At 31.2% G+C, this 23449-nt stretch overlaps 1 protein-coding gene across 17 annotated transcripts in view; it reads left to right on the top strand.

Moving 5' to 3' along the window:
• Positions 1-23449, top strand: part of erc2 (ELKS/RAB6-interacting/CAST family member 2) — a 118780-nt gene that overhangs the window by 36609 nt on the left and 58722 nt on the right. For 9 of the 17 annotated variants that reach the window (XM_087274163.1, XM_087274161.1, XM_087274154.1 and 6 more), the window contains exons 3-5: positions 8512-8538; positions 13598-14035; positions 21627-21701. In XM_087274163.1, the coding sequence (XP_087130289.1) occupies positions 8512-8538; positions 13598-14035; positions 21627-21701 (540 nt within the window). The remainder of the gene's footprint in view (positions 1-8511; positions 8539-13597; positions 14036-21626; positions 21702-23449) is intronic. The other 8 variants (XM_087274164.1, XM_087274156.1, XM_087274162.1 and 5 more) reach the window with 1 other exon arrangement.

The raw sequence follows: 23449 nt of genomic DNA, 5'->3' as shown, positions 1-23449 counted from the left end.
CTTATTCTTAACTTTCACTTTCACTCTCTTTCCTGGATAGTGAAACGTGTTGTACGCACATCCATTAGCCTACATAATTAATTTAGTTTGTTAAGCGCAAAGATCTGTTTGGTCAAAAAAAGTGTGGTCAAAAAGCTGAGTTATTTCCAAATAAACATGCTATGCCCCATATGGACTAAAACCTGACAGGTGGGCAAATTTAAGCTTGTTTTATTAAAACAAATATACATATGCATATAATAAACAATACTACTACTAATAATAACATTATACAAAAGCTAATTGTCCTAAATAAACTAAAAAAGCCCCCCCAAGATGAAGAAGGCATGAAGGCAGTGGTTTTTATATGTATGTAGAAAATAAGAATTTTTGTAATATTTTAATCCTTTAATTCTTTTTCATTTGTAAAGAAGTTTACGTATTGCTGTACATCCCGTTTATTATTCCTAGTCATTTCTCCCATAGGTAACTACGTATATCAGAAGTTTTAAAACAATCGCAAAAACGAGCGCACATCCGCATCTCAGAATGAGGGCAATAAATCAAATCAATTTATTTAGCAAGTCCCTCTAGATACATTAATTTTGAGTGAGCGTGAAATTTAAATAAATATATATTTTAATGTTCATACTGTGAGTGGTCTTGTAATTTCACAGATTTGAGAGAGGCTGGAGAACATTCTGAATCAAGACACCTTGATTTATAGGCTTTTGGGGGGGGAAATGAAAAACAACAAAATTGATCTAATGCTGTTTTTCTATTCCGGATGTTGTTTTGCCTTTCAGTGTAATCGTTCATTTAGAGGCAGAGTAACATTTACTGTGGAGGCTGACAGCCAGAGCCAAATATTTCCACATTTGGACTGAGCTGATGGATGTTTTGCAGAAAGATGAAGCATCTGTCATGGGGCAGGACGTCACTGTGTGTGTTTGTGTGTGTGCGTGCGTGCGTGCGTGCGTGTGTGTGTGTGTGTTAGCCATTGTTTTAGAGTCAGTGTTTACTCTGGGCTTAAACATTTAATTTAATTTTACATTTTCTAATGCTGAGAGCCAGAGGTCATTACAGTTTGTAATACGAAGATCAACATTGTATTTTAGATGCTTACTTTTATTAGATGTTATTTCTTCATCTTTATTGTGTCTTTTGAACTGAGGGTTTAAAATAGTAAAGCAATATTATACAAAACAGCATGATATGACACGACACGGTACAATACAATACAATAAAATATGATATGACACAACACGATATAACACAATACAACAAGATACAATGCAACATAGCACATGCACTTATTTGATAAAAACTGCATAAATGTAGCAAAGATTATTACAAATTTAAACTAGTATTTTCTATTTTATTGTCTATATGGATTTTTAAATGTTTTTTTCAACACTGAATTTTCAGCATCATTACTTCAGGCCAGGTGTAAAATAATAATAATAATAATAATAATAATAATAATAATAATGATAATAATAATAATGATAATAATAATAATAATAATCATAATAACAATAATAATAATAATAATAATAATAATAATGATAATAATAATAATAATAATAATAATAATAATAATAATAATAATTCTTAAATAATGATTTGCCGCTCAATTTATTTTGATCAAAGGTAATCTATGTATTTTCAATATTTTTGATTAATAGAACATTTAAAAAAATCTAATTGGATTTAATTAATTTAATTAGTATTCACGTGGTATTCACTTGAATAGAAATGTCTAGGAACCTCTTTAAAATAATTCCTTGCCCCTATATCATAAGCAGAGTATAAAGGTGCAAAATGCGGAGGAAATAATCTGTCTACATAAAGACAAATTGACTGAAAAATAGTTTCTTGGATGTAGGAGGCTGAAACATTTGTGCTAGTGATGGGGGGTAATGAGTAATGAGAGAGAGAGAGAGAGAGAAAGAGAGAGAAAGAGAGAGGAAGTGATGCTGTGGATTATTCCGGCTGCCAGCTCTCCCTCACTCTCCCTTTATCACACACAGCCGTATGGAATACATATTCATGCCTGCCTATGCTTCAGTGCACACACACACACATGCACACACACACATAGCACATGCACACAACATGAGAGCTGAACACTTCTGAATGACTCAGCTGACTTTAGTCAGACATCACGCTCTTAAAGAGACAGCTCACCCAAAAATGTAATTCTGTTTGCGTTTGAGAAGTGAAGCACAGGGATTTGTAAATTATAAGAAAAAAAAAAAAAAAAAAAAAATATATATATATATATATATATATATATATATATATATATATATATATATATATATATATTTTTTTTTTATTTGCTACAAAACAGACCATGGTTGTCCAATAACTTGCCTTATTCCCTAAGTTGCCTTGTTAACCTAGTTAATCAATTAAATTGCACATTAATTGGCCAAAAATATATGGATTTTTAAAAAAAAAAGTAATTTTAGTGTTGAGCAAAAAATGGGATAAAAATTACAGACAACTCATTTGAAAGGTAAAATCTGAAGAAGTAAAAAAACATGCAAGGGTCAATTTAAATCCATTGAAAATACATCTCAATACATCTCTAATCAATTCCAACCGCCATTTTTTTGCATCCCGGTGGATTGTGGTTCTTTTGCAAACGCTTGTAATTATGCAAATGGAATAATTGGACCGTTTCCTTGAATACTTCGCCAGCCAAGACAGATTATTGATCGAGGACGGAAAGAGAAGGAATCGAGAAAGGATTGAGAAAGACAAATGTCCTGTGTCCTCAATAAATTTCCTGACCCGAAGGAGACACAATCTCTGAGTGAAACAACAGAAATAGAGCTGTAGAAATGGAGAATCTATTCAGACAACTTATTGAATTCCCTCAGGTGTTTTGTGCATTTCGGAGGATTTATCTGTGGTGTTAATCTGTGTTAAAGGAGCTTGCGTGTCTTATTTTGCGTGTTTGCTGTCGTGCGTGAATGTGTGTGTCTGTTTAAGGGTCTGAATTAATTTGCTAATGTGCCTGCGGTAAATGCAGACTATTCCTTTAAGAGGTAATGAGTGGAGACGGAGCACACCATCAGCACTGACTCATAAAAGACCATTAGTCACTTCTGAGACTATGTAGAGTTACATAGAAGGTGGAGGGAATCTCACAGAATCTGATAAGAACTTAATTTACTGTTGAATAAAAAAGGAATAATAATTTAGATTCAACGTGAATGCAATCAAACTTCTTTAAAGATCAGTGAATTTGTTTTAACCACAATTAAGCACACTTCTGATGCATTTGACATCCTTTGGGAACAAATAACAGTGCAGGGAAATTTGGAGGAATCAGTTTATTTCATTTTTAAAATCTTTTTAACCTTTTTTTATCCAAATTTGATTTCATTTTTGCAAGACTATAAATTTATTTTAAGAAATGTTCATAAACCAAATATTAAATTAAGTTAAATTACATTTTATTTATGAACCAAATATTTTATTTAATTTCATTTCATTTTAATGTTTAGTTTTTACTTAATTGTAATGAACCTAATATTTTATTGTATTTTTATAAATTTAATTTTATTTTGTTTTTACCTAACACAGCTTCCATTTTTGTTAGACTAAAATAATTTTTTAGAAATGTTAATGAACCAACATGTAATAAATTTATACATTTACCAAATTATTTTTAATTTAATTTTATCCATTTATTAATTTTATTTATTAGATTTTTGTATTATAATGTTTGATTTACCTAAAACAGCTTTATTTTTTGCCAGACTGAAATTTTATTCTAAGAAATGTAAATGTACCAAATGTTTTATTTTATTTTATTTTGTTTATATTATAATTATTTTTAATGTTTAGTTTTTATTGAAATCAGCTTCCATTTTGTTGCCAGACAAAAATTTTATTTTAAGAAATGGTAATGAACAAAATATTTTATTTTATTTTTATTAATTTAAATTAATTAAAAATATATATTTTATTTATTTAATTTTGTTTTTAGGTAAAACAACTTCTATTTTTGCCATACCAAATTTTTTTTTAGAAATGTTTTTGAACCAGCATGTAATCAATTTATACATTTACCAAATTAATTTTATTTTATTTTATTTTATTTTATTTTATTTTATTTTATTTTATTTTATTTTATTTTATTTTATAGATTTTTTTTAGATTTTTTTATTTTTTTATTTTTTATTTTAATGAACCAAATATTTTATTTTATTTTATTTTATTTCTTTATGCATTATTATTATTATTATTATTTTACCTAAAACAGCTTGCTTTTTTTTTGCCAAACTAAAAATAAATATTTAATGATTAGAAAATAAGAGATTTAATATATATTTTCTAATGGACCAAAAATGTATATAATGTCATACACGGTATATATGGTTACCAAATTATTATTTTATTTTGTTTTATTTTACACAACTACATTTTTTCCCATTGTAATTCAGCTTTCTTTTTTCCATAGTTTTACCATTTTCCAGTTCATAAACTGTGTTCAAAATGTACTTTGCATTTATCAGTGTTCAAATACAAAGTGCAAAAAAAGACCAAGATACATTTACATCACCATCACTTTTTATCACTATATCTTTAGTTACACTTAATATAGTCTGCAGGTGAGTCATAAAGTTAGTCATAAAAGACAATTAGTCATTTTTGATGATGGAATATTTATGAAGTTACATTATGAAGATTATTCAGTCTCATAAGACATTTCAAAAAGATACCCAGGCCATATTTTACCCCTTAATAAAATGTAATAAATAATATTTTACTCAATCAAACAAGTTTAAGATCACGGAGATTAAACAATTGAGATCAAATTGCAAGAATAAGACTCTTTAGTGCAGACTATTGCTCTAAAGAGTCTTATTCTTGCAATTTGATCTCAATTGTTCAACTAAATTCAGCTCTGAATAGTTTAGCTTCAACCACCTTCAACTCACACCTGCTTAAATTTGCGGTCACACTAGAGTTTGTGTGTGTGAAAATCTGCCGTTCGTCGCTGCGAAAAGGGGCGGGATTAAACAAGATGATTAGACATTAAAAAAAGCGAGCTATTGCTCCATGTTTTAAATTTCTGTCCAGAGAGGTCATGTTTTGATCCTCTATTGGTCTCACGCAGTCAAGTGACGCGATTTCGCAGGTCAGAGCTCACCAAGCTTGCACTGCAGCGAATTGCGAATCTTAACTCATGACCATGCATTTCTGGTCTGACGCATTCGTGTGCATATGAATGGAAGTCTATGGGGAGACAAGTCCAGCGCCCCTCCAGGAATCCAGTTTGAGAACTATGCTTTAGAGCAAAATGTACTTCATCATCTTCAATTATAAATATGATGTTTCCAAAATATATTTGTATTTCCTTCATATGTACATTTAGTTTTAAGTGTAGTATACCTTGATGTAATATATAGTGTTATTCAAATATATTTCCATAATTAAGCCTTTCGTAGGTTTTCTTTTTTATGTTGGTGAAAAAAAATCTGGTAAAAATCAAGAGGAACATTTAAAAAAAATCTAATTGAGTTGAAGATCTGTAGTTTATTTATTTTTCTTTATTCATGTATTTAATGCAATCAAATTTCTGCTTTAATCGATGTATAATCTTTCCAGATGATCCCTAAAGATTTTAACTAATATAACTGTTTAATAAAATACTTTTGTTCAAACGCACTAAAAGTATTGTCTATATTCACTGGGAAATGGATAAAAATATTCATATTCAAAAGGGCGTGTGCCTCTGAGCAGTGAGCACTGTGGCAGTAGGCCTGTGGATGCCTATATATCTACATCAGTCTAAGTGTTTTAGTGTGTGTTTGTGTCTGTGTGACGTGAATGTATAATGGCAGAAGTGAAGCAGCCCAAAATGCCATTTCTTACATAAGACTGAGTGTCCGCTGATCTGGAAGTAAGACAGGCAGACACACGGCAGCTCAACTCAACTGTTCACTATAGCGTCTCGCACACAGCTCATCTGCTCTATCTGCTGGACAAAAACACACATTACAACTCAAAATTCATGATTTACTCATCCTTCAATTGTTCAAACCTGTTTGAGTTTCTTTTTTTCTGTTGTACACAAAAGAAGATACTTTGAAGAAGACCTGAAACACATTGACCTCCATGGTGTTTCTAATGAAAGGCAGTAGTTTGCAGCATCTTGCTATCTTCTTTTGTGTTCAACAGAGAAACGAAACTCATTAAAGCATATGTGGGTGGGTAAATGATGAGTCAATTGTCATTTTTTGGTGAACTATCCCTTTAATATGTGCAAAGTGGGCTGTGAAACAATGTTTTTTATTGTGTGAAATGATTTCTTTTTCTCTCCAAATATAACAAATATATACTGAAGATGCTTGAGGGTGTTTTGTTTTGGGGGGATGTTTTTGTTGTTTCTTTAAACCCTTTCAAATCATTTGCCAAGACTTTTGAAGACCTTCTGACTACAATATTCAACTAATTCAACACTTGTGACTGCTTTGGGAAATAGTGTTCGTCGTAAACGTCATGGGATGACTGATCGTGAAGAAACATGTAGTTTGGCACATTTGTTACCCACGACAAATCAAGATTTATCCAGACGAAATCGCTTAACCTGACAATAAACAATAAAATTCGTGTGATCTGACCAGGGCTTAACTTCGCCAGTTATGGACTATATAGGGTTATGTAGTTTTGGTAGATTTTGTTTTCTCTTAATAATATATGGAGTACTAATAAATACAATTAAATAAAAAGTATAATTTAAAAGTAATAATATAAAAGTGCATATTAAAATAATAAAACTAGTTTTTTGTCCCTTTAATAATAACTCATTAATTTTCTTTTCGGCTTAGTCCCTTTATTAAACTGGGGTCATCACAGCAGAATGAACCGCCAACTTATCCAGCACATTTTTTTTGCAGCGGATGCCCTTCCAGCCGTAACCCATTTCTGTGAAACACCACGGAGGAAACCCACGCGAACGCAGGGAGAACATGCAAACTCCACACAGAAATGCCAACTGATCCAGCTGAGGCTCTAACCAGCGACCTTCTTGCTGTGAGGCGACAGCACTACATACTGCGCCACTGCGCTGCCCCCTTAATAATAATAAATACAAATAAATAAAAATTCTATTAAAAAATATAATAATAAAAAGTATTTTGTTTTCCCTTAAAATACTAATGATAAATAAAAAAAAAAAACAATTAACAAAAACAAATTGAAGAATATCAAAATGTATAATAAAAATATTTTTCCTTATAATAAAACTAATAATAAATAAAAATGTGTCTAATTTTTAATAGTAAAAAACAACAATAATAAAATGTAAAATAAAATAAATAAAAAAACTAAATTGAGGACTTAGTTTTTCCTTAATAATTCTACTACTAATAAAAACATTCTAATATAAAAATGTAAAAAGAAATAAAAAATGCATTGTGTTTCCCATAATAATACTACTAATAAATACAAATAAATACAATTTCTTATAAAAAAAATAATACAAAAATTGTATAATAAAAACACAATTACTATAATTACTAATTACTTAAAACAATTACTAAAATAATACTAATAATACATCAAAATAAATACAATTGGGAATAAAATAATATAAAAATGTCAAATGAAACATGAGCGGCGCGGTGGCGCTGTGGGTTGCGCTTTCACCTCACAGCAAGAAGTTTGCTGGTTCAAGCCTCGGCTGGGTCACTTGGCATTTCTGTGTGGAGATTGCATGTTCTCCCCGTGTTGGATAATTTGGACTAAGCCGAAAAAAAAATGAATGAAAATGAAGAAATCAATTTTAAAATTAGCTTAAATTTAGTTAACAAGGCAGGTTAGGGTAATTAGGCAAGTTATTGTATAGTGATGGTTTGTTCTGTAGACGATTGGAAAAAATACTTAAAGGGGCTAATAATTTTGACCTAAAAATGGTTTTACAAAAATTAAAAACTGCTTTTATTCTAGCTAAAATAAAACAAATACGACTTTCTCCAGAAGAAAAAATATTATCAGACATACTGTGACAATTTTCTTGCTCTGTTACACATAATTTGGGAAATATTTAGGGGGGCTAATAATTCTGACTTCAACTGTACATAAATGTATACAGTATACTTCACTGTTAAATGCTCTAAATAAGTTCTTTTATCATTAATATTTAGAGCAAAAAATCCAAATGTTATGAAAAATTATGCAACTTTCCTTCAGCATTTCCCTTATATTTACAAAGAGTGTCAAGATTATAAATACATAACCATGAATTCATCTGGTTTAATATCTCCCCTCTTTCCAGAAGGATCATTCACATTCACTTCATCAATTTCTATATGGTCTTTAATTGTGTTCTGTTGCAGTTTTTCCATTAGCGGTGTGTTCTGAATGTGAATTACCTCATTATTCTCTGTAATTGCGGTGTTTGAATAATGCTGTGAGTTTGTGTTTGTCATTGCTTCATCTCGTTCTGCACTCACTCTGCTGTGTTTCTGCATTGTTTCTGTTCTGGTGGTCTTCAACCTCACGCAGCACCTGCTGGACTCCAGGAGGACGAAGGTTTGTTGTCATGTTCGCCACCGCTGCTGCTGTGAGCCGAACATGTAACACGTGTGTCTTTATTTACACTGAACCAGACTGTACCCTGAACCTGATCCCCGGATTCAGATCTCACAGGTTTCTATGAGAGTTGTTCTTATCTGCTAGGGATGCACAGTAATGCTGTTAGTAAGAGGGTTTTTAACTTGTGTTGGCCTGGTTATAGGCTGATAATAAAAGCATTTAATTTAATTTAATTTAATTTAATTTAATTTAATTTAATTTAATTTAATTTAATTTAATTTTATTTTATTTTATTTTATTTTATTTTATTTTATTTTTAATTTGATGTTAGTTAGATAGTTGTTTTATTATATTTTTAATGTAAATTAAATGTAATTTATTTTTATTATTTTATTTTAACTTTATTTAATTTTCAGTTATAGCAACTTTAAAAATTATTTATTTTTTTGTTTATTTATGTTTTATTTACAAATGTTCAATTTTAATAGTAATTTTAATTATTGCATTTTATAACATTTATTAGCAAAAATATTAATAACAGAAGCAGATGCTGTTTATATTAATTATATCTATTTATGTAATTATTAAAAAAATTATAATTATATCAGTGTTGTTAGTATTTTCAGTAGTATTTTGTGTTTTATTTTATTTTATTAGTATTTTATAATAATAATAATAACAATAATCATAATTATTCTTATTATTCTTATTAATATTATTTTATTTTAACTTATTTTCTTACATTTTTACTTTTTAGTTAATTTTTAAAAAATGTATTTTATTTTATTATTTCAATTTATTTTTTAATTAATTTTGATGTTAATTGGTTAGTTAGTTTTATTTAATTTTAATTTAATTTAATTTAATTCAGATACAACTGTTCAATTTTAATAGTTATTTAAATTATTGCTCTTCACAACATGTATTATTAAAATTATTATTAACAAAAGCGGATGCTGTTAATATTAATTATATCTATTTATTGTAATTATTATTTTAAAATTATTATTATTATTATTATTTTATATATATATATATATATATATATATATATATATATATATATATATATATATATATATATATATATATTACTAGTATTTTCAGTAGTTTTTTGTATTTTAATTTCACTTATTTTTATTATTATTTTATTTAACTTATTTTATTTAAATTCTTTATTTAAAACAGCTTTTAATTTCATTTTTCAATATTATTTTATTTTATTTTTCTGTTTATTACAACTGTTCAATTTGAATAGTATTTTTAATTGTTGCATTTTATAACTTATCAAAAAATATTGATAATATGAGCATATTCTGTTAATATTTATTATATCTACTTATTATAATTATTGTTATTGTCTTGTTTTAATTTTGCTTAATTTTTTTTTATAAAAACCGTTTCAAATTATTGTATTATTGGCACCTGTTTAAGTCTATTTTAGAAGAATATATTTCATTTTAATATAGTAATCTCAATTACTGCAATAAAATTATTAAGAAAAAATTGATAATAGAAGCAGATGCTAAAAATATTTTAAGTTTTTTTGTATTTTTTAATTTTGTTGTTATTATGGTTTTGACAAATTTTTTATTCTATATATTTATTTATTTAGCTTAAATAGTTTTATATTATTGCATTGATCTGATGAAATCCAGATAAGAAGCATATATTATCTAATTTGTTTTATTTAATATATGTTTTTTAATTTAAACTGTTCCATTTTATTAGTAATTGTGATTATTGCATCAAATAGTATTCAGATGGGGATAATATAGAAAGCGTATTTTATCAGAATAATTATTTTTTTTAATCTCATTTGAATCTTTTTTTTTTTATTGAAATCATTTTAAGTGATTACATAGATTAATTGCAGATTAGAAGCATATCAGATTTTATTTTATCAAATAGCAATTGTCTTTCTATCTTCTCAGTACCAAATGTGTTGTTATAATTATATAACCACTATCAAATATAAACATTTTTACACTTAATTAACAATTTTTTAAAATAGGTTTGTTTTGCCCTATATTGCAAGCTAATTTTGACAGCTGTTTTCATTATTCTAATTTATTTAAAATTGTAATTCAATCTGTTTTCTCTCTTTCTTTTTAATTTTATTCTCTTTTATTTTTGATGCCTTATGTCTCATGATATTCGTAAAAAACGATTTTGAAAAATAGACAAAACAAAGGGACCAAGCCAAAAAGAAAATGAATGAAAAAATAGACAAAACATCCTAGATTACTTTGGCAGACTTTCTGTCTCTACTATTATCAGCTAAAATACTGATATCAGTGCATCTCTAGCTGCTGATCTGAGCCCACCATCGCTTTTACAGTGATGAATGGATCAGATCTGCATAAAAACAACCTCAATAAGGAACATTTTCCCTTATCCTCCATGTTTCTTCCAGATAAGCTAAGATTAAGGGTTAACTGGGCCTTAAATTGTTGTTTTTCCCTATAAACTCCTGACCGAAAGCATGCGTGTGATACTGAAGAGATTTGTGTGTCTGTTTGTGCTGATCTACATTTTCTGAGACGCGTTTTGGATTTTCTGAGCTCATATTCTCTGTGGTTCTGCCCAAGGCTCTTCATGTGCCAAATAGACTAGAAAACCCCATTATCTTCAGACTATTTCTAGCACAGTTTTTTTGGTCATTAACCTTATTTTAGAAGTTATCAGTTTGTGTTTTCTCTCGAGAAACCTGATTGTTTCCCATTTCCTCAACTGGAATAGACCTCACTGTGGTTTTCCTGACAATTGACTCTTTTGGATTTTTTATGAGAAATATATATATATAAAAGAAGAGACCACTGCAAAATGCTCTGTTTATCTGAATTTACTGCTTATTGTTTTGTGTTGGGGTAAAATGTTAGTTAGATTTAATTCTGTAAATGACTAGTGATATTTCGCCTAAATTTAAGATAAAAATCTTGTAATTTCTTTGCATAAAATAACTAAAAGATACTCGATTTTGAGATTATAGTTCATTTTTAGACAACACATTACCAGTTTCACTTCAGAAGAGTTTTATAAAAATCCCTATTTGATGGATTTATTGTCAATTATAACAAATGAAAACATTTTTCGCTCTGAGAAACTGTCCTTTTCTGACTAAACAATGGTTTTAAGACCTTATTATAATAAATCAAATATTAACATTCTGCTAAAAACCATAATATATACAGTAAATCCAGAAAATCTGAGGATTTTATGTGGTCTCTTCAAGATGTATGTACAGATATTGCTAAAAACAAATGTCATGTAGCTTCCATACTGTTCTCATTTATGTGAATGCAAAAATGAACTAATCTGTATGTAAACCAGGTTCAACACAACATTATATTGTTTGTTTTGTTAGTTCTTATATTGTTTATATATTATTTCCTATTTTTAATTAATGCTTAGTGTATTGGTCTGGATATTCCAAAATTATGAGCAGGGGTTATAAGTTTCATTTTGCTTATAATATTTATTTCAAGTTTTAGTTCGAACTGTTCTCTTTTTTTGTGCCAGATTTTCTATGATTTATGATAAATTTAAAGATATAATTTTCCCTAAAATTTTATATTTGTAAATTTAATATTATTAAATAATATTTGAAATTTAATTTGAATTTTTTTTTTATTTAATTTGCTCTGATAAGATTAGAATAATTAATAGAGGTCCCTTAGCAATTTCTACCAGTTCATTTCAACATTTGCAGTTTCTATTTATAACTCATTTAAAACTTTACAGTCATATCAGCTTAATTTCAATTACCAAAAATAGTTTGGTTTTAGTTAACAATAACAGCACTTGTAAAAAGTACCACTACTTACTTTGAAAATCAAATGCATCACACTCTATGGTAATCAGAGAGATTGTTTTTTAAGAGCGTTTTCTTAAAATAAGCAAAATAGTCTGCCAATGGGGTACGCAAAGTAATCTTATTTTAAAATGAAAACTATATTATTTTACCTAACACATTAGTGTATTATTTTGATAGTGTTTTGAGGAAAAATCAACTAATTCTGACTTATTACTTTTGTAAACAATGCAATAATTTTTAATTGTCCAGAAAATACTTCTTGATTTTTACATATTATTTCTGAAAACAAGATTTAAGATTTTTTTATTTTTGTAATTCAGTTTTTTATTTCCGAAAGTGAGAATATACAATTTTTACAATCAGATAACAAAATACTTTTAACAGATATAACCCCATATATATTCTCCATCCCCCCACCCCATTATACGCACATCAGGAAACACAGAATAACTATAGTTTAGTCCAAGCTGTTAGATAATTTCCATTAAGTTGTCATCCGTAGCATCAGATGAGGGTTAAGTGTCCAGGATTTCTTTGACGTTGCATATGTAGATTTTCGATTTTCAATTTTATTTAAAAAAATTTTTTTTTATAAAAATTTCTTTTTCTTTCTTTCTTTCTTTCTTTCTTTCTTTCTTTCTTTCTTTCTTTCTTTCTTTCTTTCTTTCTTTTTCTTTCTTTCTTTCTTTCTTTCTTTCTATTTGCCAAAAAATGCTGTAAGTGATTACAAGTAATTCATCAAGGATAAACCCAATAAAGTAAAGTACTTTGATGTGAAGATTATGCTACTTCCGGTAACATGTACACTGACACTACATTATAAAAACAAATACAAATACGATCACAAATAAAAATTAAAACATACTGTAAAATATATCAACATACTATTCCACTTTTTAATTTGAAACTAAAGCTGACCACTTTTGTAATACTTTTAATATCCACTGGGAGTTTATTCCATAGCAATACCCCAAAATATTCAACTTTTCAGATATTTGGACTAGAAAAAAGGCAAAAAAAATGTGCATAAAAAGATGTGAAAGCTTGCGTTGATCCTGGTCGAGACAGAATTATAGATTTAAACACCACAGTGGGGTCATTTCACTAAATCCAACCTGACTTTTCTGATCTCAAAACCTGTTCTGAATGGGTCTGGTTAAGGATACCTTCTGCTCATTATCTAAAAAAAGAAGCTCCCTGATCCCATCATGTTGACCCCTGCTCTGTTTCCATCTCCAGCACCTCCAGCTGACCATCCAGGCTCTGCAGGACGAGCTGAGGACCCAGCGAGACCTCAACCATCTCCTCCAGCAGGAGAGCAGCTCGCGGGCCGGCGGAGGAGACCACTTTACCACCATCGAGCTGACCGAAGAAAACTTCCGCAGGCTTCAGGCTGAACACGACCGACAGGCCAAAGAGCTGTTCCTTCTAAGAAAAACCCTGGAGGAGATGGAGCTGCGCATCGAGACCCAGAAACAGACGCTGGGAGCCAGAGACGAGTCCATCAAGAAGCTGCTGGAGATGCTGCAGAGTAAAGGTCTTCCTCCAGCTTCAGGACGGGCATCAGATGAGGAGGAGCAAGAGCGAGCCCGACGAATCGCTGAAGCTGAAGCTCAGCTCGGACACCTGGAGGTCATCCTGGACCAAAAAGAGAAGGAGAACATCCATCTCAGAGAGGTATTCACTTACAATGCTAATGATTTGGGTTGAAAGAGGATTTTGGACCATACTGGTTAGTGTGAGGCAACGCAGTGGCGCAGTAGGTAGTGCTGTCGCTTCACAGCAAGAAGGTCGCTGGGTCGCTGGTTCGATCCTCGGCTCAGTTGGCGTTTCTGTGTAGAGTTTGCATGTTCTCCCTATGTTCGCGTGGGTTTCCCCCACAGTCCAAAGACATGCAGACACAGGTGAATTGGGTAGGCTAAATTGTCCGTAGTGTATGAGTGTGTATGTGAATGTGTGAGTGGATGTTTCCCACAGATGAGTTGTGGCTGGAAGGGCATCCGCTGCGTAAAAATGTGCTGGATAAGTTGTCGGTTCATTCCGCTGTGGCGACCCTGGATTAATAAAGGGACTAAGCCGACAAGTAAATGAATTAATGATAAATAGTTAGTGTGAGATCAAATATTGCATTTTTAAGGCAATCTTGTTTTGCGTCGAGTGCATCAAGACAACACGGAATGCAACATCTGTCATTAGTCAGTTTGGTAGCTGTGTGGGCAGGCACAAGGGCTGGGGTGCAAGTGTTTTTTCACTTTATTTTGTGATTGTTGAGCATTGTTTTTACTGGTTTATGCCTCTTTCTCTCCTAAATGAGGTGTCAATATACTTTAAACTTTTTTCATTCTTAATTTGAGGGGAAAATTCAACTCTAAAGTTGACTCCGCTACTCATCCGTTTGCACTGGCTGCCAGTTGCTGCTCGAATCAAATTCAAAGCTCTGATGTTTGCTTACAAAGCAATTTCTGGCTGTGCTCCTTCATATCTGCTCTCACTTCTGCAGATTTATAGGCCCTGCAGAAACTTGCGTTCTGTGAATGAACGTTGCCTCCTGGTTCCATCCCAAAGAGGGAAGAAATCACTTTCCCGTACTCTCGCGCTCAATCTGCCCAGTTGGTGGAATGAACTCCCTAACTGCATCAGAACGGCAGAGTCACTCGCTGTCTTCATAAAACGACTAAAAACTCAACTATTTAGTCTCCACTTTCCTTACTAATATGCAATTTCCTCTCTGACTCCTCCACTAACTACACAAAAAAAATTAAAATTACTAATGTTTTGCTTCTTACACGTTCTTTACATACCTGAAACTTGCCTACAGCACTTATTCATTGTTACTCTTATAGTTGTGTAAATTGCTTCCTTGTCCTCATTTGTAAGTCGCTTTGGATAAAAGCATGTGCTAAATGTAAATGTAATGTCTAAAGTTGAACAAAGTGACTTTCATTGACATTTTAGTACTTTGGAATAATATAATGTCTAAAAGTCTTTGCATACTGAAGTCCGAAATTTTCATGATTTTTTTACGTATTCATATGCCAAAAATTCATCACGTAAACAAACCTTGCACACTGAGTCTGATGTGTATTAACAAAGACCATAGAATACACAAGACATTTCACTCGTATACTTTTGAAAGGGGAAAAGTGTAACTCTCAAAATGGCGAATGAAGCCCCGCCTTCCAGTAGAGGAGTCAATCAGCGATCGCTATATGGGGAATATAGCCCGCCTTCTAGTACAGGAGCCAATCAGCGATCACTTTAGAATGACATTTTTCCAGGGGAGGGACTCGGACCCGGCGTGAGTTTCTGCAGATTTTATGTAATAGGAACATTTAGAAATGAAACTAAATAGACAGTTGTTGTTTAATTGTATTGGTTATTCGTAATATGGAATTTAATTGTAAGCTTGACCAGTAGTTTTAGAAAACTTAATGTTTCCCTATTCAAACACGTACGTAAACAAATTCTGAACAGACTGGCAGTACCTATAGACATTATAATAGATGGTTGTCACGTTGACGTGTTGAAGCAACAGACCGAAAGAGAACCATGCTTTCTAATATAATGTATATGGGCTGTATCTCAAATGTATGGACACACACATACCAAGCAGCAGCAGGGGAGAGATGCGCCCAGGGGCATTGCTAGACATAAAGCTCTACTGTAGCATATATATATATATATATAGTTATTTTAATACAAAAATATTTATTATAAACAAATAAAAGTATTATTAATGTTGTTATTATTATACATTCATTATTCTAAAAAAATAACAGAAATGATTTCTAAACTGCAGTGATATTCTAAGATCATTTTAGAAATCTTTTGCATGAATATTAATTTCATTAGAATTAAATTATATAGAATACAAAAAAAGATGTTTTATAGAATCATCTGTTGTCTTAGACACATGGCCGAGTTTTATCATCATCCCTCCCTTTTGCCTCATACAAAAGAAATCTATCAGGGGCCGTGCTTATAGTCTAAGTAAGATCACCATCATATTATTTAAACTTTAGTTTTGTCAACTTGCAAAACTCACTAAGTGCCAACTGCCAACACCTTTGAATAAAAGGCTGTTACGCCGGTTTCACTAAGCATGAGCAGTGCATACTTTTTCGGCGTGTATGTACCAGGATTCAAACTAGGAGCTTGCCATAGAGCAGTGCATGAGGAGTGTGAGGCACACAAGTATGGTTTTCAGCATGCATGCGTCAGTTTTCTTTTTGATTAAACTACTTTGCTTTTACCAGCGTTGGTTCGGTTGCACATAGAGAATTACGTCTTCATTTGGAATAACCACTCTCAATAAATACACTTGCATATAAAGTAAATCGTACCTTAAAGGTACCTTTACTGGGGCACTGGTGTTTACATGCCCCAGTAAATGGGGCCTAGTGACGACACCCCTGGGTGCGCCAGTCACTCAGTCCAACATATTGGGGTTCTCAACTGTCCGCCACATTCTGTCTTATATTTTGCACTGTGTTTGTCATAAAGTTATCTATAGCTCAAATAATAACATAGTATTATTATTTGACAAATTATTAAAAAAATTTTATTATTTAACAAAGTATTTAGCTTTTCGCTTTTACGGTGACTCTTAACTGTCAAAACACCTCTCAAAGCACTTTTTGGCTGCGAAAAGCCCCAAAAAATCTAACCTGGTTCAGTTTTTTAATGATGGATACATTTTTTGGAGGAAGTGTTTCAATACGATTCACACAACGTGAGGTCAAATAAATTTTTTAACGTGCAAAAATAACGGACGAACATTTTGGATTCAGTGTGCAATAACCTTAAGAAATAAAATGTGGATAAATAAATCTGTAAAATAACAGAAAATTTACTGCCAGCTTATCACAAAGTTTTTGTAGCATAAGATAAAACACCAACCCAGAAAATGTATCAATTTAAACTATTAAAATGATAATAAAAGTCACTTTTTTAACTTCTCAAGTTTAAAAGTTGGTGGAAGTAAGATCATAATGCAATTTAATAAATAAAAAGGGAAAAAATTAAAACCATTAAGCACAAAATACAGAAAACTGCTAATTTAGAGATATTTTTTTTACATTGTAGGGCTGCACGATATTGGAAAAACTGACATTGCAATATTTCGTTTTTTCTGCAATTTATATTGCGATATGAATATATTTTCAGAAAATGACTATTTAGGGGAAAAAATCTTAATTTTAGATTGATTGGGATTTTGTAGGGGAGTGCATATAAATAAAATATTACGTCTTTATATCAATTTAAAAAAATGCACAGACGACAACAAAACAAAGATCATAATTTAATAAACAGTGCTTTAATGTTCAAATGGAGTCACTATTGAGGTACAGAAATTCGAAAATCAAATGTAAAATAACAGGGTATAATCTGCATTGTATTAATAAATAAACACAACTCGCTTTTGTTAAAATGACAAACTTTATCATGGTTGTGAACCACTAGGCCATGGCATAGGCTATGACATACGATACAGACTTCACTCAACACAGAAGTATAAATTGAGCTTTATTTTGGAATGAAATATTATAGTATTTGTTTTCTAAATAATTTACCTTCCCTCTTCAATGCCATTTGTCCTCTGATTGGTGTTCACTAGCTTGAGGATGGGATCTATCTGTCAATGAATGAGATCTACCAATAGCAAACCACAATCTTGCAGTCAGTTTTACATAATAAAAGAAAAATCTAGACCTTCCCTGCATTTATTTTGGCTTGTTTGTTTCAGAAGCCATGATATACACTACCTGACAAAAGTCTTGTCGCCTGTCCAAGTTTTAGGAACAACAAATAATAACTTGACTTCTAGTTGATCATTTGGTATCAGAAGTGGCTTATATGAAAGGCAAAGGCCTCTAGATTACGCTTATTTTACCAAAATAAAATATGATCATGCCTTGATTTTGAATTATTTAACTAGGACAGACAGGTCTGACTTTGCTTAGATAAAAGTCTTTTAACTTAACAGAAATAATGTGCAGTATAGAATATAAAGTCATGCTGCAGTGGAAAAAGAACTAATATTGCATATGAAAGTCATCTGGAATGTCAAAGAAAGTGTTCTGGCAGGACTCCCAGAGTTCATCAAGATTCTTTAGATTCACCTTCAATGCCTCCTCCTTCATCTTACCCCAGACATGCTCAATAATGTTTATGTCTGGTGACTGGGCTGGCCAATCCTGGAGCACCTTGACCTTCTTTGCTTTCAGGAACTTTGATGTGGAGGCTGAAGTATGAGAAGGAGCGCTATCCTGCTGAAGAATTTGCCCTCTCCTGTGGTTTGTACTGTAATGGGCAGCACAAATGTCTTGATACCTTAGGCTGTTGATGTTGCCATCCACTCTGCAGATCTCTCGCACACCCCCATACTAAATGTAACCCCAAACCATGATTATTCCTTCCCCAAACTTGACAAATTTCTGTGAGAATCTTGGGTCCATGCGAGTTCTAATAGGTCTTTTGAATGATTCGTCAGAAAAATTGACCTTCTGCCACTTTTTCAAATGATCAACAGGAAGTCAAGTTAATATTTGTTGCTCATACACCTGATATCAAAGACAAGACTTTTGTCAGGTAGTGTATATTTTCAGATATTTCATCCCAATAGTGACAAAGATTTGCTGACTTTAAAAGCAGACATTGAAGTTCTATACTGTACATTATTGCTATTGAAGTAAGCTTATAGTTTTACAACATAAACATTGTCCACTTCTTTCTTTCAACATCATTGTCATCTTTGATTCTCTGTGATTTTGTCTGCTTTTTATGTTACAATGAGAATGAAAAAATGGTTTGTCTAAAAACTTGTGCTGCAACTCTTTAAATGACATTAAATCCTGCAACTCATGTTTTTGTTTGGAATATTTTGGTTTATTTGAAGAAATGATTTGTTTAACTTAGCCATTTAGCCATTACAGTGGGCTCCTTTTGGATGACCAACTGCACGAATAATTGTTTTCAAGCATGAACAGACCCAAAGAACGATTTTGGAGGCAGAGAAATGCAATAACTCACGCACAGTCTCTGTGGAACAATCTGAGGTTAAGTGGTTTGCCATCTTAATAGTCAAACAGATAGTTAGAGTCAACCAAGACAATAACAGCATATGGTCTCTGAATCATCTGGACCCAAGAGGAGATCTGTGCCAGCACTGCTACAAACACACGAGTTAGATTAGATTAGATCAGATTCAACAGTATTGTCATTGTGCACAGTACAAATACAGAGCCGCTAGCCATGTTTCCATCCACCTATTTTGATGCGCATTTTGGATCTGCACATAAAAAATGTATGCGCATAAATGAGTAGGATAAAGTTTTTATTTAAAGAGATAAAAGAAAAGATGGGCATAAACTATGATGGAAATATTTATTACCAATAATTTATAACAAATTCCAGTATGCGCATTAAAAAAGTCATGTGATTTTGTTATAATCATGTGATGATAAAAATGTGTGTGAATGGACAAACCAGCAGGCTGAGCACACTGTAAAACATCTGAAATGTTGTTTTGGCCATTCCAAAACGCCGTAACCATTTCAGCATTAGTGTTATTATATTATTAATTATATAATAACCTTATGTTCATTGCGTGTTGGCATTTGTCTTGAGGCGCGAGTCATTTATTAAATAAAGAAAAGATTCACGCAGCATCTCCTACCGCGGTAAATTTCATTTTTACATTTAAAATTTGGCAACAGATAATTAGGAAGTTTGCGCATGAATTTAGTTTACATCTTTGAATGGAAACATAGCTACTGATACACCAATAACATCTAACCAGGGGTGCAAAAAACATTGCATGTAAATAAATATAAAATCTGCATATGCATTAAGCTTTATGACAAGGTATGAGGTAGAAGGGAAGAGACCAGTGTAATGCAGATGACTGAAAATACAGCATGGTGCAATATATATATATATATATATATATATATATATATATATATATATATATATATATATAATTATATTCTAATTATTAACAAAAGGTGCACAGTGAGTTATGTAAATAGCATGTTTACATATAAAATATGAAAAGGCAGAAATGTGCATAAAAATGTGCAAAACGTCAGAGGGAAAATAATAAAAACAAGTTGAATGTGAAATAGAGACAGGTTATTGTACAGTTCAGTTTTTTTTAATGTATGTTTTTTAAATCTGTAGTATAAGTCTGTGTAGTTCAGTGCCTGAGATTGACACACATAATTCATTAGGAACTCAGAGAGAGTAAGATTAAAACTATTGAAATGTGAAATAGTAACAAAGATCAGAATACACAATATGATTTTCAGAAGGGAGATTTCCATCTAATGTCGCAATTTTTGTGGATTACTTCAGGGCAGGCATGGATTAAGAATTCAGAGGCCCCTGGGCTCATTGTCTTCTTGGGCCCCCTACCCGACCGCACCTCTATAGTTGAATAAAAAAATAAGAATAAGAAAATATTTTTTAATAAAATTATTATATCAATCTTTACAAATAGTTTACTTATTTATAAAGCATTTATTTAAAGCACACTTTGATAAAAAAATATGAATAAAATTAGTGCAAATTAATGGTTTTTAGTATACTTGTTCAAGTTCACTGAAGCAGTACTAATATATATATATATATATATATATATATATATATATATATATATATATATATATATATATATATATATATATATATATATATATATATATATATATATATATTAAAGGGTATTTGTTGTAAATACAAGTAAGTTATATTAAGATGTCATTAACATTCAACACCAGGTAGAAAATAACTGCTTATAGAATATTTAATATAACTATTTAGATGCTGTTTATACACATATGAAATAGGTTAAACCTTATTAAATACCCACAAGCCACTTGTGACTTCATTATTTTCATTTTTAAACAAAAATATTTATTTTCTATAAAAATAAATGTATTTCCAATCTTACCTGTAATGGGGAAAAAGAAGAATGAGGAAGGATTTTTTTAACGTAGCCTAAATAGACACTCTAAAATCAATCTTTTCCCCCCCTTGCAGGGGCCCTAAGTGTGCACTTGCCCCTGGGCCTGTGCCCATAATGGTCTTTGGTTAATCTGGTCCTGTTCAAGGTTACAAATTTTTTTGACTTTACACTACAAGAACTAATGTTTCCACTAAACATGATTATTGATTTTTAATTTAATTTTAATTTTAGATTTTTAATTTAATTTTAATTTTTAATTTAAGTCATTGTGTTACTAACATTATTCATTTCCCACAGGAGCTTCATCGGAGAAACCAGCTTCACCCAGACCCTGGAAAAACTAAAGCACTTCAGACTATCATAGAGATGAAGGTAAATGTTTTTTGTATACTATTTGTTTTTTGTGAAATATATATATATAATATATATATATATATATATATATATATATATATATATATATATATATATATATATATATATATATATATATATATATATATATATATATACATATATATATATATATATATGGGTCAAACACAAAATGTCCCATTTTGCGTCCACATCAAACTAAATTTACAAAAGTGTATGCACATTGAAAGCATATTAAATGCAAGAAGGTGTATATTTTAATGTTTGAAATAACTTCAGTGAAAAAGAAATGGTGGTATAATGTTCCATTGTTTGTCATTGAGGGGCACAGATACATTTATGTGAAAATTAATCTGTGCTTGTATATTTGTACACTGTAATCTGTAAAAGCATAAGTGATTATGCAAAAAAAAAAAAAATAATTTGAAAATCATTGCTCACAAATTGATAAAGCATTGCTAAGCCAGCTGGGTCAGTTGGCATTTCTGTGTGAAGTTTGCATGTTCTCCCCGTGTTGGCGTGGGTTTCCTCCGGGTGCTCCGGTTTCCCCCACAGTCCAAAGACATGATCTATAGGTGAATTGGATGAGCTAAATTGACCTTGTAGTGCATGAGTGTGTGTTTTTGTGAATGTGAGGTCTATGAGTGTTTCCCAGTACTGGGTTGTGGCTGGAAGGGCATCCGCTGCGTAAAACATAATAGCCAGAATAGTTGTCAGTATATTCCACTGTGGTGACCCCTGATAAATAAGGGACTGAGCTGAAGGAAAATGAATGATCAAACGAACGAACGAATGAATGAATGAATGAATGAATGAATGAATGAATGAATGAATGAATGAATGAAGGATAAGTTAAGTCAACTTTTATTATTTAAACAGAGTTAGAGTATGTAATTAAATGTAGTATTTTCAGTATATGAACTATTGTTATGCTGAACATTTTTCTAATTCTGTTTTGCACAGCAAAAAGTCTAAAAATCATTTAAAGGTGTGTAATTATTTTGATTCTTAAAACCCCATATTTGACTTTATATAATATGACCCAATTGAAAGTCTTAAATCAGCATATTTGAACGATTTCTGAAAGTTCACTAAATACTGGAGCAGGGATGCTGATAATGCAGCATTGCATCACATGAATAAATGACTTTTTAAAACATTTTACAATAGATAACAGCTATTTCAAATTGTTGTAATATTACTCTATTTGAATATATACTCTACTGCACTTTGATCAATTCATTCAGCCTTTATGAGATTAATAGACTTGCTCAACAAATCCATTAATCAAGCAAGCTCTTGCTGCTCGGAAAGAACAATATTAGACTGAAAAAGCAAACAGAACGGACCAGAAAGACAAGAGGAACGTCTGATGGCAGAGTCACTGCAGCATGCTGCTTAATGGCTGAATGAAACAGTAAGTGGGTTTGTGCGCTCACAGGCAGAGCAACCCCTGCCAGCAGAAGCATTACACACCGTGCTAAAAATAAAGTATGACCTCATGCAAGGCACGTACACACTCCTCGGCTCCCCTCTGATTGGAGCTAAATATTACCCAGAGTTCACCACCGCATTGATGTGACACAATGATAGACTCCCCAAAAAACTAAAATAACTGGACAAACTGCTTCACCTGGACTTCTCTCTAGTGCCCTTTTTTAAAGGGGTCATGAACCGAGAAATAAAAATGTGCTGATTCTTTCGACATATAAGAGGTTTTGTATTATTTCTGTGTTATAAAAAAC

Source organism: Danio rerio, chromosome 11, assembly GCF_052040795.2.
Source record: "Danio rerio strain M-AB ecotype USA chromosome 11, GRCz13ab, whole genome shotgun sequence".
In the NCBI taxonomy this organism is placed as follows: Eukaryota; Metazoa; Chordata; class Actinopteri; order Cypriniformes; family Danionidae; genus Danio; species Danio rerio.
This window is presented reverse-complemented; position numbering and strand designations above follow the sequence as displayed.